The sequence below is a fragment of the Leuciscus leuciscus genome (assembly GCF_965113295.1).
Source record: "Leuciscus leuciscus genome assembly, chromosome: 4".
NCBI lineage: Eukaryota > Metazoa > Chordata > Actinopteri > Cypriniformes > Leuciscidae > Leuciscus > Leuciscus leuciscus.
The window spans coordinates 43,583,380-43,603,820 of NC_138728.1; the positions used below are offsets into that span (position 1 = coordinate 43,583,380).

At 40.2% G+C, this 20,441-nt stretch overlaps 1 protein-coding gene across 2 annotated transcripts in view; it reads left to right on the forward strand.

Annotated features, from left to right (window-relative positions):
* LOC309496043 (SE-cephalotoxin-like) overlaps nt 1-15,315 on the forward strand; it is a 36,959-nt gene extending 21,644 nt beyond the window's left edge. The window contains exon 5 of one of the 2 annotated variants that reach the window (XM_082165976.1): nt 15,157-15,315. In XM_082165976.1, the coding sequence (XP_082022102.1) occupies nt 15,157-15,283 (127 nt within the window). In that variant the 3' untranslated portion in view covers nt 15,284-15,315. The remainder of the gene's footprint in view (nt 1-15,156) is intronic. The other variant, XM_082165977.1, reaches the window with a different exon arrangement.
* Nucleotides 15,316-20,441: the final 5,126 nt, after the last annotated feature.

Below are 20,441 nucleotides of genomic sequence, written 5' to 3' on the forward strand. Positions count from 1 at the left end.
CGCCCGAGAGCGAGGTCAGTAGTGTGCGCGGCGGAACGACCAAACCGGGCATGGGAGGCATAGCGTCCCAGCAAGGGGGCGTGGTCGAGTTTCCGCGTTCTGTCAGTGTTGGCCAGGGAAGGACTAGCGTTCCACTGCGGCCGGTTCTGACAGAACTCCCGAGTCAGCACTGCCTCGAAGGCGAAGGCGACACACAGCACTGCATGCCTGTGCCACGATAGTGACAGAGAACATACAGCCCATGATCGCCACGCGATCGAGTGCAATGAAGGCGGAGGACGCCCGCGGGCCGCGAAAAGTCACGTGGACTGCCGCGGGCCGGAAGCGTCCTGATGCACATCCGGGAAGCCTACAGCGCTCGGGGGGAGGGCGGCGCCACTCCAGCCGATGCTTTCAGCTGCCCGGGAAAGCATGGCCATCAGCTCTGGATCTGACTCGACTAACGCTGACACTCCAGAGGGAGGCAACGCAGTCGAATCCTCATTTCCAGAGGAATCAAGCCCACCTTGTGATGCTGTGAGTGACATGACACCACCTGCTGGAGCCCCGAATGAAAACACTGGGTCCCTAAGAAGAACCAGGTACACACGGAAGCCCCACGGTTTGCGATGTGGAGGGGGGCGTGGCCCGAGGAATGCTCGTCGGTATTATGCCACACTGTAACCCTCAGATCACCCTGGCCACCAGCCAAAGTATCCCCTCTCGAGGAAGAGATAGATTGGGGTGTGGCAGAGGGGACTCTACCCACACTGGGATCATTGAGTCTCGATCTATAAACATCGCGATGGTCACGTTCCCGCAGAGAAAACGTGACTCACCCACGAGCGCTGCCGAGCGTGAATCAGCCCAACACGCGAAACAGCGCTCGTGACCGTTAGGCAGATGAATCACGCACCCACATCCAGTAAATACACGGGCGAGCCGTCTTGAAAAAGACGTGCCGCGTGCAGCTCTTTTAGAGAGAGGAAAAGCTCAGCAGAGTGCTGAAGCGCCCAGGGAGAAACACACACACTGTCGGCAGATCACTGCACAGATCAGCAGCAGGCAATGCGATCTCGCTGGAACACGCCGTCACACCAACACACTGAAGAGCCGCTCGTCTCGTAGAGTGAAGATGATACAGAATAGCTTGTAGGAGTGAAGAAAACTCTTGGCTCCGAAGCGAAAACATATCTGCATGTTGCCAGCGTACTTCCTTATATACCCCCAGGGTGGGGCGGACTTACGCTATGCAAATTCCGCAGACCCATGGCATTTCATTGCCATTGGCTCGTTTTATATACTCGAAGATGACAGGCTTTCTAAGCGAAACCCCATTCGTCGTCATCCGACGTAACTCGGAGTGACAACGAAAGGGAACTGATGTTCCCTGGATTTACTGCATCAGTGTGGGTTAGGTAGTTGTGTAAAGCCACACAGGCTTTCACAATGTGTACCACGTTGTCTGGACTGCAGTCAATTGGTCGGCCAAAAATCCTCCACCGGGATGCCATTATGCCGAAGGTGTTCACAATGATCCTTCGGGCCCGTGAATGCCGGTAGTTGTTCACTTGCTGTACTGTCATGAGGTTAGAGCCTGTGGGATAAAGTGAGAGGGCAATAACATTTCATCAGCAAATTTATGATAATGTGGTCCATGTCATATATGACTATGACTATATTATGACTATATTACTGCAAAATATCATTTTATAATTCTTTTGTACATTGTGATAAACAAAAGACTTTACCTGGGAATGGACGCATGAGATTTGGGAGCAGTGGGAAAGCTGCATCTGCAACAAACACATGCGGGTTGGTGACATCAGTGCCTGGCAGGGTGGCTGGTCGAGGCAGTTCCAGAGTCCCGCTGATTAGCTTGGACCCATAGTTGCTTTCTTTGAAGACGCCTCCATCGCTTTCACGTCCATACGCCCCCACGTCCACCATCGTGAACCGGTAATGGGCATCACAAACAGCCATCAGAACAAGTGAGTGACTCCCCTAGTAATTAAAATAGTCACTACCGGCATTTCGGGGGGCTTTGATGGTGACATGCTTCCCGTCGATGGCACCGAGACCAGTGTTGGGGAAAGTTACTTTTAAAAGTAATGCATTACAATATTGCGTTACTCCCCAAAAAAGTAACTGATTGCATTACTTAGTTACTTTTTATGAAAAGTAATGCGTTACGTTACTTTTACATTACTTTTTCTCACCTGGGCTGGGCTTGCTTGCTTGTTTGTTTTTTAATAACAAGAACAACAAAAAAGTTATATTTTTGGCAAATGTTAATATTAAGCTAGCCTGGTTAAAACCAGACCATTCTCAGTAGTAACTGAGTTATGGTCTGGCAAAGCTTCATTAATAACTCATTCCAAAGGGGCGTCACCAACAGACATCGCTCAAATGCCTCTGGGCGCAATTGGATAGACTTAAAACCAATCAGAGCGATCGTCATCGTGTAAAGCCATATGCTGCGTCCCAATTCGCCTAAGTCACACTACGCCATAAAAGTATGTACTCTTTTTGTGAAGAAAAGGTATTTACTTTTGAATGTGTAGCAAAAAAGTAGGCAAGCTTTGGGACATACTACTTTCTGTCTTTCATACTACGATCTGTCGCGTGCATCCTGTCACGTAAACTGCCCTGTCAATCATCTTGTCACAGTTAAAATCCTCTATTAAATTAAATTAAATTTCCTACCGTTTCGGAGAGAAATGTAGTAGCACGTTCATCTGCCAGTGGGTCTTTCATGGAGACTGTCCTCGTGTGTTGCAATTTGAATATAATAATGCATTTAAAAGTTGGTGCGCTTCACCAACGGACGTCGCTCAAATGCCTCTGGGCGCAATTGGATAGACCTAAAATCAATCAGAGCGATCGTCATCGTGTAAAGCCCGCCTCAACGTTTCTGATTGGTGCCGCGATTTCGACGGATTAGAAATGGGCTTGAATGAGCTCTTTGCCAGACTACTTGCAGAGCAAATCTAAATTTGCCGGAAGTTGTCTGGGTTTTCCCAGGCTAATATTAAAGCCCATGTTGCAGGTTTTTTTTTATTTTTTTTATTAATATAACATTGTAGGAAAATACCATATGAAAAGTAAATGCAGGATTAAAAATTGTTTTGCAAGACATAAGGGCACAAATTTATTGAAAAAACGCTTTTTTTCTCCACGCATCATATGACGCCACATGAGGTAGTCGTTTGGCTCTGCGTTCGCGCTCAGTGCGGAGTAGGTTGGTATTCAGTTGGAGCGGTCATGATTCAAGTGTGTTTTCGGTGCTTATTGTATTTCAATTAATCATCGTCGTGGTAGATGATTGTGAATTATGGCCTGTCAGGACATCGAGTCCACAGGTTTCCGAATAAGAAAAAGGACGGTGCAATCTTCCGTGCCAGTGTGCGTTTTGTGCAGGGTAAGAGACGGGACTTCACTTCTGCTTCTGCTTTGAAAAACGCGGTAGTGTGTAGCGTTCACTATAGACCGGATGATTATAATCCCGGCGATATGTGCACACTGTTCCGTCTCCTTCATTGGGTCGCCCGCGGTGACGGTCCGCCATCAGCATGTGGTTCGGCCGCCGGCGGGAAACATGACGCTCACGGATCCGTCAGACATCACTTATTGTACATCTGTTTTACAAAATGTGCCTGTCTTAATTTAATTCATTAACATATCCTACATAAACTTGTAATGTACTGCATTTATGTGTTTGTTATTAGTCTGCAGCAGACACTATTATTATTATTATTATAAATATAATATATTATGTTCTATAATTAATTTTCAATCTGTAAAAACCGACTTTAATGTTTGTGTTGGCTGTTTCTACCTATAAAGTTTTTGTACAGTAAGACAGTTGTGATTGTGATCATTTTTTGTATTCATCGTCACCAAATGGGTCAATTCAAAGCCTTTATAAAGTCCCCCTTCCTCTGGAAACTGTCTCCTAATGGCTGACACACACAACACATGCAGGTAAGGGTCTAAGTACTAGCTTTGCTATTGCCTGATACATGATGATAATCTGTACAGTATTGTGATCTGAGCATAGTGTTGTACATATCGTCGGCTAACGTGAATACATCTATAAGCTAACACTGTTCTCTTGTCCTGTTCTCCTCACACCACAACTCAACGTTGTTCTGTCTAACCCTGGCCTGTCCTGCTCACTTGGCTTCATATCAGGCTCATAATTATATGATATCATCATATATATGAATTATATATATATATATATATATATATATATATATATATATATTATACGACATACGAGTAAACATTTAGGCTACAATTCCCCCAGCTTTCCGAGCTGTCATTGCGATCCATTGCTTTCCCATTGTTTACTTTGACCGCTCTACCTCATGTTACGTCACTTCAGGTTCGGCGGTTTTCAAATGCGGAAGTAAAAATTTATCACAAAAACGACTCCAGAAGCCTAAATAGCGTTTTATAAGTATATGTTTATATTTAAATATAGTTCCTACATTATTTTTCTATACATTGGCTTACTGGGTACTCTAACCTGCAACATGGCCTTTAAGCTTCAGGCTGAAGGAAATGCATGTTTACGCTTGTACAGTAGAGGGCGCCGCTCAAACTAACCTTTCAGCTGCGCTGCTGTTCTGGATTAAAGAACAATAATATACAGGAGAAGGAAGTTCAACACTCTTATTTCTAAATCTTATCTAAAGTAATTTTTGCTTAGTATAGTTGAATTAGATAATTGAAGGTCAGCAGCAAAGACATTGATTAATAAAGTGAGATTAAATACACAAAGTACATTTGTGTAATTTAATATTTAATTATAAATGTTGAGAAAAATTCTGAGATTGCATTTTACTGTTTTTATTCATTTTGAGGAATACTGAATGTTTTCGTGGCAGTGAGATGATTAAATGCAAGTTCACATTTAGTCTAGAACTACAATAATCATCATGTTTACACAGCGCGCACACCACCACCTCCCTTTATTTCTCTCAACATGGGGACAGGAGAGCTGTCAGTCAATAAATGTGAAAAAGTAACTAGCGTTACTTATTTGAAAAAGTAACTTAGATATTTTATTGCAAATTGAAAAAGTAATGCATTACTTTACTAGTTACTTGAAAAAGTAATCTGATTGCGTAACTCAAGTTACTTGTAATGAGTTACCCCCAACACTGACCGAGACACATTGGGAAGTTCCAGATTCTCCAAAAATCATTCTGTATCTCCTTCCACTGTTTCTGGGATGGGAAGGGGACGAATTCCGGCTGCAGTGTGTCCCAAATAGCCTTGCACACCTCTGGAATGATCGTTGATACAGTGCAGCTGCCCAGTCTGTAACTTGCAGCTACACTGACCTGAGAACATCCAGATGCTAAATAACGTAAAGTCACGGCTAACCTTTTCGCCACACTGATCAGAGCACTGTGTGTTCTGCTGTGTTGAATGCGGTCACCGATTCTGCGGGCCAGAAAATCAAATTTCACGGCGGACATTCGGAAATACTGATGGTACTTCTCCTCGTCCATTGCATGCATCTCCTGCACCAACGTGTTAAATTCCCCGTCGTTGACCCTATTTTTATTTAGTGGCCGCACACACCACTTTCGTGCTCTCCGTCTTTTCTTCCTTTTCTGTACTAAGTATAGCAGACAAAGCAGTTCTTCCTCATGCATTGACGTCGCCATTTTGCTACTGTCCCAGCCGATCTACTGCGCATGCGTTGAACGCGTTCACAGAGCGGACCTCAGCAGAAAGTATAAATACAAGTAGTCCACGTCCGAGCTGTGTGCAGCTGTCATGTACGCGTTCAAACTGGAGTATAACAGAGGCTTTAGTCACTATACCCACAGCACTAAACTGTCTGGTCTCGTCATTCCACACTGGAAGACTCACCTGATTCTTCCATTGCTGATACTTACCTCTGTATGCCATTCTTCTACCGAAGTCCTGATCCAGTCTGCCTTCTGTCCAGATCTTCATCATCTACAACCAAAAACCAGATAGGAAACTCAGCCAAGTCAACCAACAGTGCTCTACTTTAATCTTCAACCACTCACCTGTTCTTCTGCTGAATAACATATTATGTTCAATAAATCCTGTTTACAATACCTGTTTGCATTCTTCTGTTCTGACACAGCCTTTCTTAGAGTGTGAATCACCCTTAACGTTCGCTCTCCATGTAGTTAACAATGCAAAAGGTACTACATGGAGTATGAAACATAAGTTGAGTCAAGAAAAATTACATTAAACAAGAGCGCTCGGGGGGAGGGCAGAAATCAGAAATCATGCCTAAAATTAAAGACAAATAATCAGCCTCTTTGAGTGAATTGCCCTTGTTCTCTCTCTGTAAAATAAATGTGATGTACACTTCACCTTGGGCTGTCATTAACCATTAAGGTGTTTTTGGGGTCCTTGAGATGTTTTGACATGCCCTGACATTTGTGCTTTTTCTGTTGCTTATAAACATATTAATGCAAAGGTGTAATTACACTCTATTTAGCACAAAAAAGGGATACCATAATATGTGAGCAACAGGTATGTACATGTTTGTATTTTTGAGAGAATAATGTTTATGCATGGTTATTGAAAAAAAACGAAATATTTAAGTTTCTGAAATAAGGCCACAAAACACATACTAAATATGTGTCCACAAGACTTTTGACTAATGGATGTTGTCACCTAGAGTTTTTGCTTCAAAATGATCTGAAATTCATCCTGCCTAATTATTCACATAAAACAATACATTGATTTAAATTTTGTATGACACTTTATGTCTGGAAAGGCAATATGCGTGTGGGCTTGAACTGTCTTGAATAATGAAGTGGTTCACACCTGAGAAGACAATGAACTGCATAATGAGCCTTTCATTCAGGTGTGTCACTAAACCACAAGAAAGAATGCAAGAACAATATATATATATATATATATATATATATATATATAGAATAGAATAGAATAGAATAGAATGAGGCATTTATATAGCGCTTTCATATGTACTACTGTACACCCAAAGCGCTTTACAATCATATCAGGGGATCTCTCCTCAACCACCACCAGTGTGCAGCATCCACTTGGATGATGCGACGGCAGCCACAGTACAACGGCGCCAGTGCGCTCACCACACACCAGCTATAGGTGGAGAGAGGAGAGAGAGTGATAGAGCCAATTCAATGTAAGGGGATTATTAGGAGGCCGTGATTGGTAAGGGCCAATGGGTGGAATCTGGCCAGGACACCGGGGTTACACCCCTACTCTTTACGAGAAATGCCATGGGATTTTTAATGACCACAGAGAGTCAGGACCTCGGTTTTACGTCTCATCCGAAGGACGGAGAAATAAGGAGAAATATATATATATATATATATATATATGTATATATATGTATATATATGTATATATATATAATACAAAATTGGTTCAATCTCGATTTTTATTTTATTTTATTTTTACAAATTGTGCTTGCAAATTGTATAATATCCAAGGTAAACATTTCTAGTAATTGTGCAATTAATTCTCATTATATTTTCAGAAAGTTTTGGAATATATCCTCTCCCCAAATGTGTCACTAATAAAACACATAAAAAATTATTGTAAATATATGTTTTGCTATTTTATTAAAAAAAAAGGTTACAATTACAACAACAATTAAAATTTTAACAATATTTTAAGTGTAATCTTTCCTTGTAAAAACTAAAGTATACATTTTATCATACGTATTTCAAAGATAAGGATTCATTAGTTTGAATATAGGCCACATTGGAACAAACACTATAATAACATATTAGTTGATGACTTTATTTTTGTATAATAATTATAAAACATATATATATATATATATATATATATATATATATATGTGTGTGTGTGTGTGTGTATATATATATGTATATATATTGTAAGATTATTTCTGTGATTCTGACAATTTAGCTCAAAGGAATTATTAATTAATTTATAGGGAATTCGAAAGAATCACTTATTACACCCGAGCAAATTACTCGTTCGCGGTTCATTTGAACTGGCTGTAACTATCAGCTCTGCAACGGATATACAGTGAGTACGGAAAGTATTCAGACCCCCTTAAATTTTTCACTCTTTGTTATATTGCAGCCATTTGCTAAAATCATTTAAGTAAAATTTTTTCCCTCATTATTGTACACATAGCACCCCATATTGACAGAAAAACACAGAATTGTTTAAATTTTTTCACATTTATTAAAAAAGAAAAACTGAAATATCACATGGTCCTAAGTATTCAGACCCTTTGCTCAGTATTTAGTAGAAGCACCCTTTTGATCTAATACAGCCATGAGTCTTTTTGGGAAAGATGCAACAAGTTTTTCACACCTGGATTTGGGTATCCTCTGCCATTCCTCCTTGCAGATCCTCTCCAGTTCTGTCAGGATTGATGGTAAACTTTGGTGGACAGCCATTTTCAGGTCTCTCCAGAGATGCTCAATTGGGTTTAAGTCAGGGCTCTGGCTGGGCCATTCAAGAACAGTCACAGAGTTGTTGTGAAGCCACTCCTTTGTTTTTTTAGCTGTGTGCTTAGGGTCACTGTCTTGTTGGAAGGTGAACCTTCGGCCCAGTCTGAGGTCCAGAGCACTCTGGAGAAGGTTTTCGTCCAGGATATCCCTGTACTTGGCCGCATTCATCTTGCAACCAGTCGTCCTGTCCCTGCAGCTGAAAAACACCCCCACAGCATGATGCTGCCACCACCATGCTTCACTATTGAGACTGTATTGGACAGGTGATGAGCAGTGCCTGGTTTTCTCCACACATACCGCTTAGAATTAAGGCCAAAAAGTTATATCTTGGTCTCATCAGACCAGAGAATCTTAATTATCACCATCTTGGAGTCCTTCAGGTGTGCTTTCATGTATCTTGCACTGAGGAGAGGCTTCCGTCGGGCCACTCTGCCATAAAGCCCCGACTGGTGGATGGCTGCAGTGATGGTTGACTTACTACAACTTTCTCCCAACTCCCGACTGCATCTCTGGAGCTCAGCCACCGTGATCTTTGGGTTCTTCTTTACCTCTCTCACCAAGGCTCTTCTCCCCCGATAGCTCAGTTTGGCCGGACGGCCAGCTCTAGGAAGGGTTCTGGTCGTCCCAAACGTCTTCCATTTAAGGATTATGGAGGCCACTGTGCTCTTAGGAACCTTAAGTGCAGCAGAATTTTTTTGTAACCTTGGCCAGATCTGTGCCTTGCCACAATTCTGTCTCTGAGCTCTTCAGGCAGTTCCTTTGACCTCATGATTCTCATTTGCTCTGACATGCACTGTGAGCTGTAAGGTCTTATATAGACAGGTGTGTGGCTTTCCTAATCAAGTCCAATCAGTATAATCAAACACAGCTGGACTCAAATGAAGGTGTAGAACCATCTCAAGGATGAACAGAAGAAATGGACATATGAGTGTCACAGCAAAGGGTATGAATACTTAGGACCATGTGATATTTCAGTTTTTCTTTTAATGAGGAAAAAAAATAACTTAAATGATTTTAGCAAATGGCTGCAATATAACAAAGAGTGAAACATTTAAGGGGGTCTGAATACTTTCCGTACCCACTTTAAATATCCAAACTATAGTGAAACACTATAGTTAGCAAGGTAACTTAGATCAGCAGTTTAAGACATTAAATTTGTAAGCACATAACACAAGTAACACTTCTCTTTAAAATACAAACAAGACTTTATTGATTATTCTAACACATAAAACAAATATCTAACACAAACAAATGCACACACATTCATACGAGTTGCAGAAAGAAAGAGAGTGAGGAAAGAATGAGTTTTAAGAGTGAGATGATGAAATCCCATGTTTCTATATGCACTTATAAGACCTGACCTGAACGAACCATCAATCATTAATTTAACCCTTCTATCTTTTCTTAGGCGGGTTATTAAATATATATATCAATTCACCAGTTCAGCTTTAGAGTCTGGAGGCTACTTGCTTGTCTTTGCGTTCCTTTTCAGGATTCCCGTCTTTGCGTTCCTTTTCAGGATTCCCTTCGTTGCGTAAAAGGGGTTTTCCAGGTTCATGGCTGGCATCTTCCTTGTGCTTGGATAGATGTCTGGGGCGGCCGATCACGTGGTATGCTGGGCGGATGGATGGAAAGCCTTTGTGTGAAGCTCGCTTGCTTCACCTTTAGGAACCTTAAGTGCAGCAGAATTTTTTTTGTAACCTTGGCCAGATCTGTGCCTTGCCACAATTCAGTCGATTCGGTCGAATCGTGGACCGAAAATTTGCTGCAAAACTTAACTTAGAACCGAGACTCACAACGGAAAAGAAAGGAAAACTCAGAAAAGAAAGAAAATTGAGACGAGAGTAGTTAGATGGCTTGAATTAAGTTGTTTAACCCATGTTCTTATGATCTTACTTTGGGTTCTTTAGTCTGCTCGTCTACATGGTTACTAGTCCATTACTCCATCATGGCTTCTCCATGATGGTTTTGAATCTACTTTTTCTTCATCTGCTTCTGCTCTTCTAACAAAGCTTTGTTCGGGTCTAAGATTTTAAACTCAAAAGTTTGTCCAGCCTCCTGGATGAGTTCTGACCAATTAGACACTGTCTTTATTTGAGAGGTGGCACTTACTTCACTTCTCATCGTAAATCATGCGTTATCTGTGATCTCCTTGCTCTCCAGCACGAGCAGAGAGAACAGAGGCCACAGTTTAGACATCATCAGTATTATAAGAATACGAAACATTTTACACAGATTTCAATCAAGCCATCTTTTGAATCAAGAACACTTTCATTCAAACATCTAACAGTTATAACAAATCATGACTTATGTATGGGATCTAAGCATATTAGACACACATAGGTGGTAGAAACAACATAGAATTATGTAGTTGCACGATGTTTGATTATAAGTCCATTGAAAATTGTTCTGGGGTGATTTTATGTATTGTTATAGGTAAAATCTCAGTTTTCTGTGGCTTGAGGAGATTTTACACCCTGGGTCATTCAGAGGTCCTTAAGAAGAAGGGGGTCTGTTTTGTATATCTGTCGTGGGGGTCAGCAGCTTCTGCTGTTATCTTGATCGAGCACTGAGCTGTGCCATCTCTGAACCAATCAGTCTTCTCAAAACCATCTAACATTGATAAGTTCTTCCGTTTGCATGGCCGTAAAAGTTCTTAGGTAGACTGGCTGGAGCCTGATTTTATGGCTCTGGATTGGTGATTTGGGGTCTGGAATGTTGAGTTTTGTGTGGAATTATGTTTGAACAAATCACCTGGAAGATTCATTTGTGTTTGTTTCGCCCACTGCTCGCGCTGTAGAAACACCAGCCAGGGAGAGACTTCCTGAAGAAGCACCGACACATTCGCTCGTAGTAGAAAACAACACTCTTCAGAGATTTCGTCATAGAGAACGATTGGCTCCGAAGCGAAAGACAGATGGTGTATGCATCCGCTTCCGTATTTATACTCGCACGGGGCGGATTGCGTGATGCAATTCATGTCGCCATTGCGTGCATTAGCTTGTTCAAGCATGCTCGAAGAAGATAGGCTCCCTAGCATGATCCCATTCAGTCGACGTCGACTACGTCTGACGTTCTCGACTGAAAGGGAACATCTGACATCTCTCTCTTTCCATACAGATTACATAAACTGAGAATATTAGATTTTTTATATAAATTACTCCATTTACAAGAAGAGAATTCAAGCTTCTGTTTGACTGAATATTCACTGAGTTACAGTTCATTTTCGGAAGCGTTTCAGAATGGACTTCACTGACAGAGAGAAGGCAGAACTCACATCATGTTTATTTTTCTTTATTTGGCAAAAAGCACAACACTTTGTTTTTATTGTAAGTATACACAAAAAAATAGACACTTAACAGGATCGGATGATGTATAACTCTCATATGTAAGATCAAAATCAACAGAGTATTTTAGTCTCTTTTGCACTGATAAGAAAAAAGCAGATCACGCCGGCGTGATTGCCGACTCCAGGGGGTTAAAGCATTTAAAGGACATTTGCACGCAGCAAGATAGTTAGGGAAGCAAGTAAGTTAGTTAGGATAAGGAACTCGAGAGTAGTTGTCGATCGTAGACGCAAGAGCTAGAGTATAAAGATTATTGGGTGTCGACTGTAGACGCCCCGGATATATTTATTAAGTGTTGACTGTAGATGTTTGGGTATCGACTGGAGATAACTCAGGTAAATGTATTTATTAAGTGTCAACTGTAGACGCTTGGGTGTCGATTGTAGACGCCCCAGGTAATTAGGTTCCAGGTACGTAGTTAGGTTTAGGGAAAAATCTACCACAATACATTGGAACAAACACTTTTATAACATCTTAGTTGATAATTCAATATACCTACTTTATTTTTGACAAAACATCCCATATTATATATTTAACATATGAGTAGAAATTGGCTAACAAAACCTTCATTGATGTGACAATAGTTCATTTTACATTAAACACTTAATAATCTTTCCAAAACTAGTCAACGAAATCTTGTCTAAACATTCATATTACATCTGCAACATATTGTTTTTATCATATATTAATATAGGGAATGTAAATGTTAATTTGCAGTTTAATATGTTGCTTATATGAAGACCTTTTTATTTTAACATATTTCAGTCGATTTTTCCTCATCTCAGTACAGCAATATAGTTTGGGAAAAAGTAGATGTGTTCATGTTCATGTAAAAATAGCATGTTTACTAATGTAAGTACGTTTTGTAGCCTAAACAACATCGTGCATCTGTGCCATTAATTCACACAGAGACACACGTAACACGCAGGATTCATAGTCTTTTTGCGGTTTACAGACACTAGTCCAGATTGCGATTAGGATAAAGAACTTACTATTCACAATCCTCTGCTGAATCCGTAGCTCCTCGAAATAAAACTGAAACCAGAACTTATGTGGTAAATTTTTCCAGGATTATATTACTATTACGCTATTACTATTTACTTATCGTAAAGTACATGAATCTGATTAAACTTGATGTGTTTTATCGAGTTGATGTGGGCGTTGACAGGTTTGCATGGATTGCCTCAGATCGTTTGCGTTTCAATAGCGCACACTCTACGTAGGCGTGTTCACGTTAGCAGATAATGAGCTGAAATGAGAACAACTGACATCTCTCTCTTTTCATACAAATTACATAAACAGAGAAAATTTGTTTTCGTTTTGAATTAGATCATTTAAAAGTAGACACTTAAATGATTATAAAGATATATTGCTCTTGCCTGTGTGACTAGTATTCGCCGAGTTTAGAAAAAAGTTCACGGAGATGGAGAGGCAGAAAGAACACCCTGTTCATTTTCTTTATTTTACAAAAGCACAATGTTTTAGACACATACAAAAGTAGACATTTTCACAAACATTTTTTTCATATTTCTTATGCCGGCGCGTTTGTCGACCCCAGAGGGTTAATAAACTGGTAAACTATCTCCGTAAAACAACTCAGATGAACTGTAATAAAGTGTCTGCTCTCCCTTTCTTTACTGCCATGACCAGTATCAATCCTGAGACTGTAAGCTGGATCACAAACAGTAGGTACTGATCCATCCTTGAGGAAACACTTTTTAGCAAAGCCTGCTTTTTTGCCCCTCATTCACAAAGCAGTTCTCAGTGGCTCAGATGTCGGGAGACAATGAAGATTATTATGTTCACTCTAACATCAAACAACAGAACACTGGGATTGCTTATGAGACATTGTCACAACAGCTGCTCGAGCGCGGAGAAAATGGCGGATAGTGTACAACTCGCTGAGGGTGGAAACTAAGGTAATGCAGGACTGTCAGTCAGCGGCCGCGGGCGGGGTCTGAGCGCTATGATGTCACACGAACGGCATGTTTAAAGGGTAACTAAACCCTAAACAACTTTTTTAGTTAATGATCTGTAAGACTGAGGCTTTATTAGTGCTGTTCATTGATTCGAGTACATTTTTTTACTTTTGGGTATAAAGTGTTCTATTCTACAATATTTGGTGTATTAGTTGCAGTTGAGTTTTCCTATTGGAAGTTGTGGTGCCACGTGACGTAAGCAGGAACGAGCTCACCACGCCCTTGGTACGAACTTACCATACCCTTGGCATAGGCTCAGTATATGCTCTGAGTGAGCATATATTTTTAATCACAATTTATGTTCCTTCTTATTAGGCTGAAGTTAACCCTCTGGGCTCAACAAACGCACCAACGCGTTTTGCTGGATTTTTTCACATGGCAGCAAAATAGACTTAAAATACTCTGTCATTTATGGTCATACAGACTTAAGAAATATGTAAAAAAAATAAACTGTAAGTGGACACATAAAAAAGTAAACATTTTACAATTGAAATAAAACATTGTGCTTTTGTAAAAGAAAGAAAATGAACAGGTATGCTTTCTGCCTCTCCGTCTCCGTGAACTTTTTTTCTGGTGCACGTCTCTAAACTTAAAACTCAGCAAATACTAGTCACACAGTCAAGAGCAATATATATCTAAACATTCAAGTCTCTGCTATTCAATTATCTAATTCAAAATGAAAACAAATGTTCTCTGTTTATATGATCTGTATGAAAAGATAGAGATGTCAGTCGTTTTCATGGCAACTCATTTTCTGCTAATGTGAACATGCCTACTGAGAGCACGCACTATTGAAATGCGGGTCTCAGGTGCAGGCCCCCCCGCTCAGCCCCGCCCGCGGTTCGTCCCCTCTATCTCCAGAATTTTTCAGAATTTTTCAAATATTGCCAGTGGGTGGAGTCAGGCTCTGACCAGGGGTTGAGTTACCCTTTAATGAGAACAGAATTGAACTGCTTTAGTTTAACAGGGATAAAAAAAAAAAGAAGTGGGTGGATTTTTGTCATTGTAGGGTGATTGTGTTCACACACTGCCAACACACATTTATGATAAAAAGTTCTCACTTTAAATCAAGTCACAGAAAATGGGAAAATTACATTAAGTGCTTTAAACCAACCTTTATTAGACATTAATTGCACTTATAAATAAATAAATAATAAAATAATTATGTTGATATTAATTATGTACAAATACTCATAACATCATGAAGGATGAAATGTGGCTTTAGGGGAAATAATACACAGTAATACAATAATATACCTTTATGAAATGTTTATGTTTGCAGACTTAAAAAGAATGTAATCCACCTGTTTTATTGAGATTAAAATCATGTCACATCTGTGTTTTAATGTTCTCTTTGTCTTCCAATAGTTTGAAGAGGAATGGCTACGTGGGGAAGCTTTTCAACACGCGCCATGGCTTTCTGTGCCATTTTCCCCTTGGGAGTTATAACAGGGATGGAAGTTTCTATTCTCTTGTTCCACAACCATGCTTCTGAAGACACTTCACCGTGATTCACTCTTCAGTGCTTAAGTTTCTCTAGTTCGTTTTTCAAGCTTTGATTTGCTGGAATTGTTGTATTTATCTTTCGAAAGACAGACTGAACCTAACGTCACAGATGAAAAGTAGCAGCCAACTCTCACAAAACATTTAATCAAGTGGCACAAACACAGATGGTTGTTATAAGTAATTTTATTTCGTTGTTTTTCAGTGGAATCTTTTTTAGGATTAAAAAAGTTCTAAATTGTATTAGAGATTAAAATTTGATGCAAGTGAGCAAATTGAGCAAATTGAATTTCCACCAGCAGGATATGTAATGTACATTTGCTGTAAAATCAGTGTTGCCAGACGTACGATAATTATCGTATTTGTACGATAACTTTGACCTCTGTACGATGTACGATCAATAATGAAAAAAATCCCATAATGTACGATAATTTCAGAATTTTGTGACACTTCAAATGATGGTTGTTGTAATCATAGGGCTTCTATACTCATTGATCTAGCTGTGGATTCTACATCTACCATCATGAGGAGAACGTGAACGTGCACGTCTTCCATCTCATCTCACGTTATGTCTCCTCAGCCAATCATCGTGGAGAATGACTCTCTCCCACGAGCACAAGTTAACGTTCTTTTTTATATTGTATACAAAGTTGGATATCATAAACATGTCATCTCTGTATGTTTTGCAAGAGAAAAAAAAGTAACAAAAAAACTTAAGTTAATACCTGCCGCGGCGCTTAGGTTGCTTCCAAGCTTAAGTCAATAGTTTAGCAATAAAGTAATTTGCAGGTTGTGTCATAAAGTTGTTGGTCTAGATAAATAGCTGTATTCTGGTACGTTTGACTCATGTACGATAATTTTTTTCCAAATACAATAATTTTGAGCTTCTGGTACGATACTTGGACGTTTCCGACCTGGCAACACTGTGTAAAATCAATGTTCTCTGCACAGTTGATACTATGAACTCTGCTTTGCTGCCATCATGATGTAAAATTTGACAGTGTGCAAACTCCAATGACAAATAAAAGCTTCAACGAATGTTACTAGATTAACATTGGATGTCTTCCTTCAGTATTACAGCTCAAAATAAGGGGGGAGTACTTATGAATACTTGATCCTGACAAGATTAACGCTCTGGGGTCTGAGGTGTTTTCTGGCCCTGGAGGTGTTCTGACATGCTCTGACATTTGTGCTTATTTCTGTTACTTGTGACATTTTCATGGCTAAAGTCTGATTACACTGTATTCAGTACAAACTCTGCTACAATAATATATCAGCAGCATGTATGTAAAAGTTTGTAGTTTTGAGATAATGACATTTATGCGTGGTTTGTGAAAATACAAAAAAAAGTTTTTCACTGAAATAAGGCCATGAAACCCATACTGATTATTTCTTCACAAGACTTTTGAAAATTGTATCACGTAGCCTAGAATATTTGCTCCAAAACTATGTGAAAATCATCCTGACTGCTCATTCAGATAAGACAATATATTGATTTAAAATTCGTAAGACGTGTTTTCTGTAAGAAAGCTTTATGCAAAGAGGCATGATCACATCATTAATATGTATGGCTTTCACACCTGAGAAAGACAAAGACACTCCCCTAATGCCCTATTAGGAGCTATCAGGCCCTATCATTCTGAGCAACCTTGCACAAAGAATGAGGAGATTTAAAAAAGAATGGCTTTTAGATTGTTTGGATTTATTTACAGCACAACATTATCCAAAGATACACAACAAATGACAAAAAAGCACATTATTGAAAACAATGATCCAAAGACAGAAACCTTTGTGCCATTCCTAAAAACATTGTACATACCAGTGGTGTAGTCTACGTGATACGCAGGTATACGCCGTATACCCACTAGAAAAGGCCAAGGATTTGCGTATACCCACTTAAAAAAAGCGTGAGGATACGTAACAACTTCGTTTTGTGTCAGAACTTTCACTTTCATTCATAAATTCACCCCGTCTGTGTTTTCGAAGCGACGGATTGAATCGCGGAATCCAGTCACAAATGGAACTTGCTATAGGGCAAAACGTCACGGATTTTGGCTATTTTTGAATGAATAAATCAAAAGTAGGGCTGTACAATGAATCAAATCTCGATATGGACTAGTGTCTATGAATATTAAAGCTAAAAGAGACTGCAATTGTTCTACGCGTCTCTGGGAATGAGCGCTCAATGTGTGCTCCACTATACACACACACACACACACACACACACACACACACACACAGAAGCACGGGTGACTCACGCTCGTGGTGTTTTCAGCGTTTCACTGTATTGAGACATGAATGATGTAGGCTACAGCTACACATGTGCATTTCATCGCAGAGCTGCTATGAGAGTCACTTGACGAGAATTTCACCATTTCATTTGATAAAACTATCGTCATTCATTCGTTTCATATACACACAGAAACTGTTATGTCTTTATGACAACCTGTCAAAATGAAAGTTCGGTATAACTTGAAGAAATTATACCAGAAATATATTACTATTGCACAGTAGAGTATACTTCAGGCCTAATAATAATAATAATAATAATAATAGTTTATTAAAACACACAGAAACTCAAATGTCTACAACTTTCAACACAAAGCGCGCTCCAAAATATGATACATGAAACGCGCGGCCCGCTCCAAAATATGAAACATTATGGTTACCAAATTATACATATCTACGTTTGAGCAGATATCCACAAACACAGTATAGTAAACACGGGTCTAAATATTATAATATTCACCTTATATCTAGCAACAGTTCAAATGCAATGTGAAGTTTATGCAACAATAACATTAGCTAATAATTAAGAATTTCTTACCTTACATCTTTCTTGTCTTCAAATTGCGTTCTTCTTCTTCTGAGGTAAATCCAATGTAAGCTCACGGCGTGTCTTCCAAACTCGACGAAAAGCAGAGACTTGTGAAGTTTTTTGGTGCTTTGTTTTTGAGGTAACGAGTGCGTTCGTGATCCATTTGGACGATTTGCATGTCAATCTCTTTTGCGCGCGTGGGCGTGGTCGAATTAAAAAGAATGAGCAAGGGTTTGAGATACTGGACATCTTGTTGGTTTTATACATATTACTTAAACAGAGAATATTTGTTTTCAGTTTGAATCCGATCATTTAAAAGTACACACTTAAATGTGTATAAAGGTATGTGGCTCATAAATGTGTGAATAGTATTCGCTGAATTTTGTTTCAGTTTATAGACGTGCTCAAGAAAAAAAAGTTCACCGCGACGGAGAGGCAGAACGCACACCCTGTTTATTTTCTTTATTTTACAAAAGCACAATGTTTTGATTTGATTGTAAGTGGACACATACATAAGTAGAAATATCACAGATTCTTTTTTCATATTTCTTTTTTCTGTATGACCATAAATGACGGAGTAATTTAAGTTTATTGTGCTACTATGTGAAAAAAATCCAGCAAAACACACCGGCGCGTTTGCCGACCTCAGAGGGTTAAGGCTGTGGTAGATTGGCCAAGTCCAGATTCCCGTAAGGCCCTACAGAGATTTCTGGAGTTCGCCAACTTCTATCGGCGATTCATTCGCAACTTCAGCCAATTAGCCGCACCTCTGACTGCCTTGACCTCCCCCAGAATGACGTTCAGGTGGTCCGATACAGCCGAGGCTGTATTCTCCAACCTCAAAAGTCGCTTTGTTTCGGCTCCCATCTTAGTCGCCCCTGATTCCTCACGTCAGTTCGTGGTGGAGGACGACGCGTCAGAGGTGGGGGTAGGTGCAGTTCTATCCCAACGTTCTTCCTCAGACGACAAGATGCACCCTTGCGCGTTTTTGTCCCACCGTTTATCACCTGCCGAACGTAACTATGACATTGGTAACAGAGAGTTGTTGGCCGTCAAGTTAGCGTTGGAGGAGTGGCGTCATTGGTTAGAAGGGTCGGGGGTACCTTTTATCGTTTATCGCCAGTCTTTGTCTCTCTACATCTAACTTCTCCCGCTCTAAATCCTGCCTCATTCTTTCCATCGCCTGCTCTTTCTCCTGCTCAGCTTTGACACGTAACAAAAGCAACTCTTTCTGCTGCTCAAACGATAGACCAACTGGACTTACTCTTCCCGACAAAGACGACTCAACCAAAGTGTCAACTTTACCCGGCATCAAGACACCATTTTCCAACAATTTCACCTTCAGATTACCTTTAACATAATCCTTTGTCTTTCGGACATCCCCTATGTCGACCTTATAATACTCTGCAATCTTGATCAATTGTTTCTTAGTACAAATATCTAACCCACATTCATGTGGCGATTCAATAAAATCTTCCACCACTTCATCCATGGCTAACAAATTCACCAATAGAGACGAACGTTAAGTGACAGATTTATCAGTAAGTTACACACACACAGGCTTTCAACCACAGCCCAAGGACGGCGTTTCCCCGCTAACTACCTAGCCCAAAAGCTAACTTACTGAACCCTAGTCTTCGTGAGGCGTAGCGGTGGGTTTTTATGCATTTACAACCCGATGGCCCAGTAAAGGCGACCAGCACGCTGGCAACCCCCCTGAAACCACGGAAATGCTCCCGAGCCGACGTAGGGAAAAGGAAAAATGGGAAGCTCTACCCGCCGTACCTCCACACTAAAACAATAATGCAGCGAAACCCCTATTGGGAAACGCTGCTACGCGTACAAGGAAAAACGCCAGCCCAAAACTTTAGAAGTGCACATTAACAAACTGTCACTTACCTTCACACGTCTCCAAAAAAAATAGTAACTACTGCCAAAACACAAGCCCAAACACTCCCGCTCGAGAACGCCAGCAAACAAATTACAACTAATCAAACTCAGGCATGTCTCCAAGAGCGCAACAACTAACCATATAAGGACAATGACGTCACGGGATCTCCCCCCAACTACCAATCAAGACGCACAGAAAACCACAATTCAAAGATGAAGCTATTACGAGCTTCACTCGCTCTCATGTGCCCTAAAGCGCTCTTAAACAAATTACTAAATCAAAACACAGCGCGCACTAAAGAAAATCAAATTACTAGCAACAAAACGCGCAAAACCAATGGACGAGCCCCCACTTTGTTATGACTGACTCAGAGCCATAACAACAGATAGGAGACCATGCCACAAACAAACGGTGCAAAACATACATTTATTGTGTATAAAA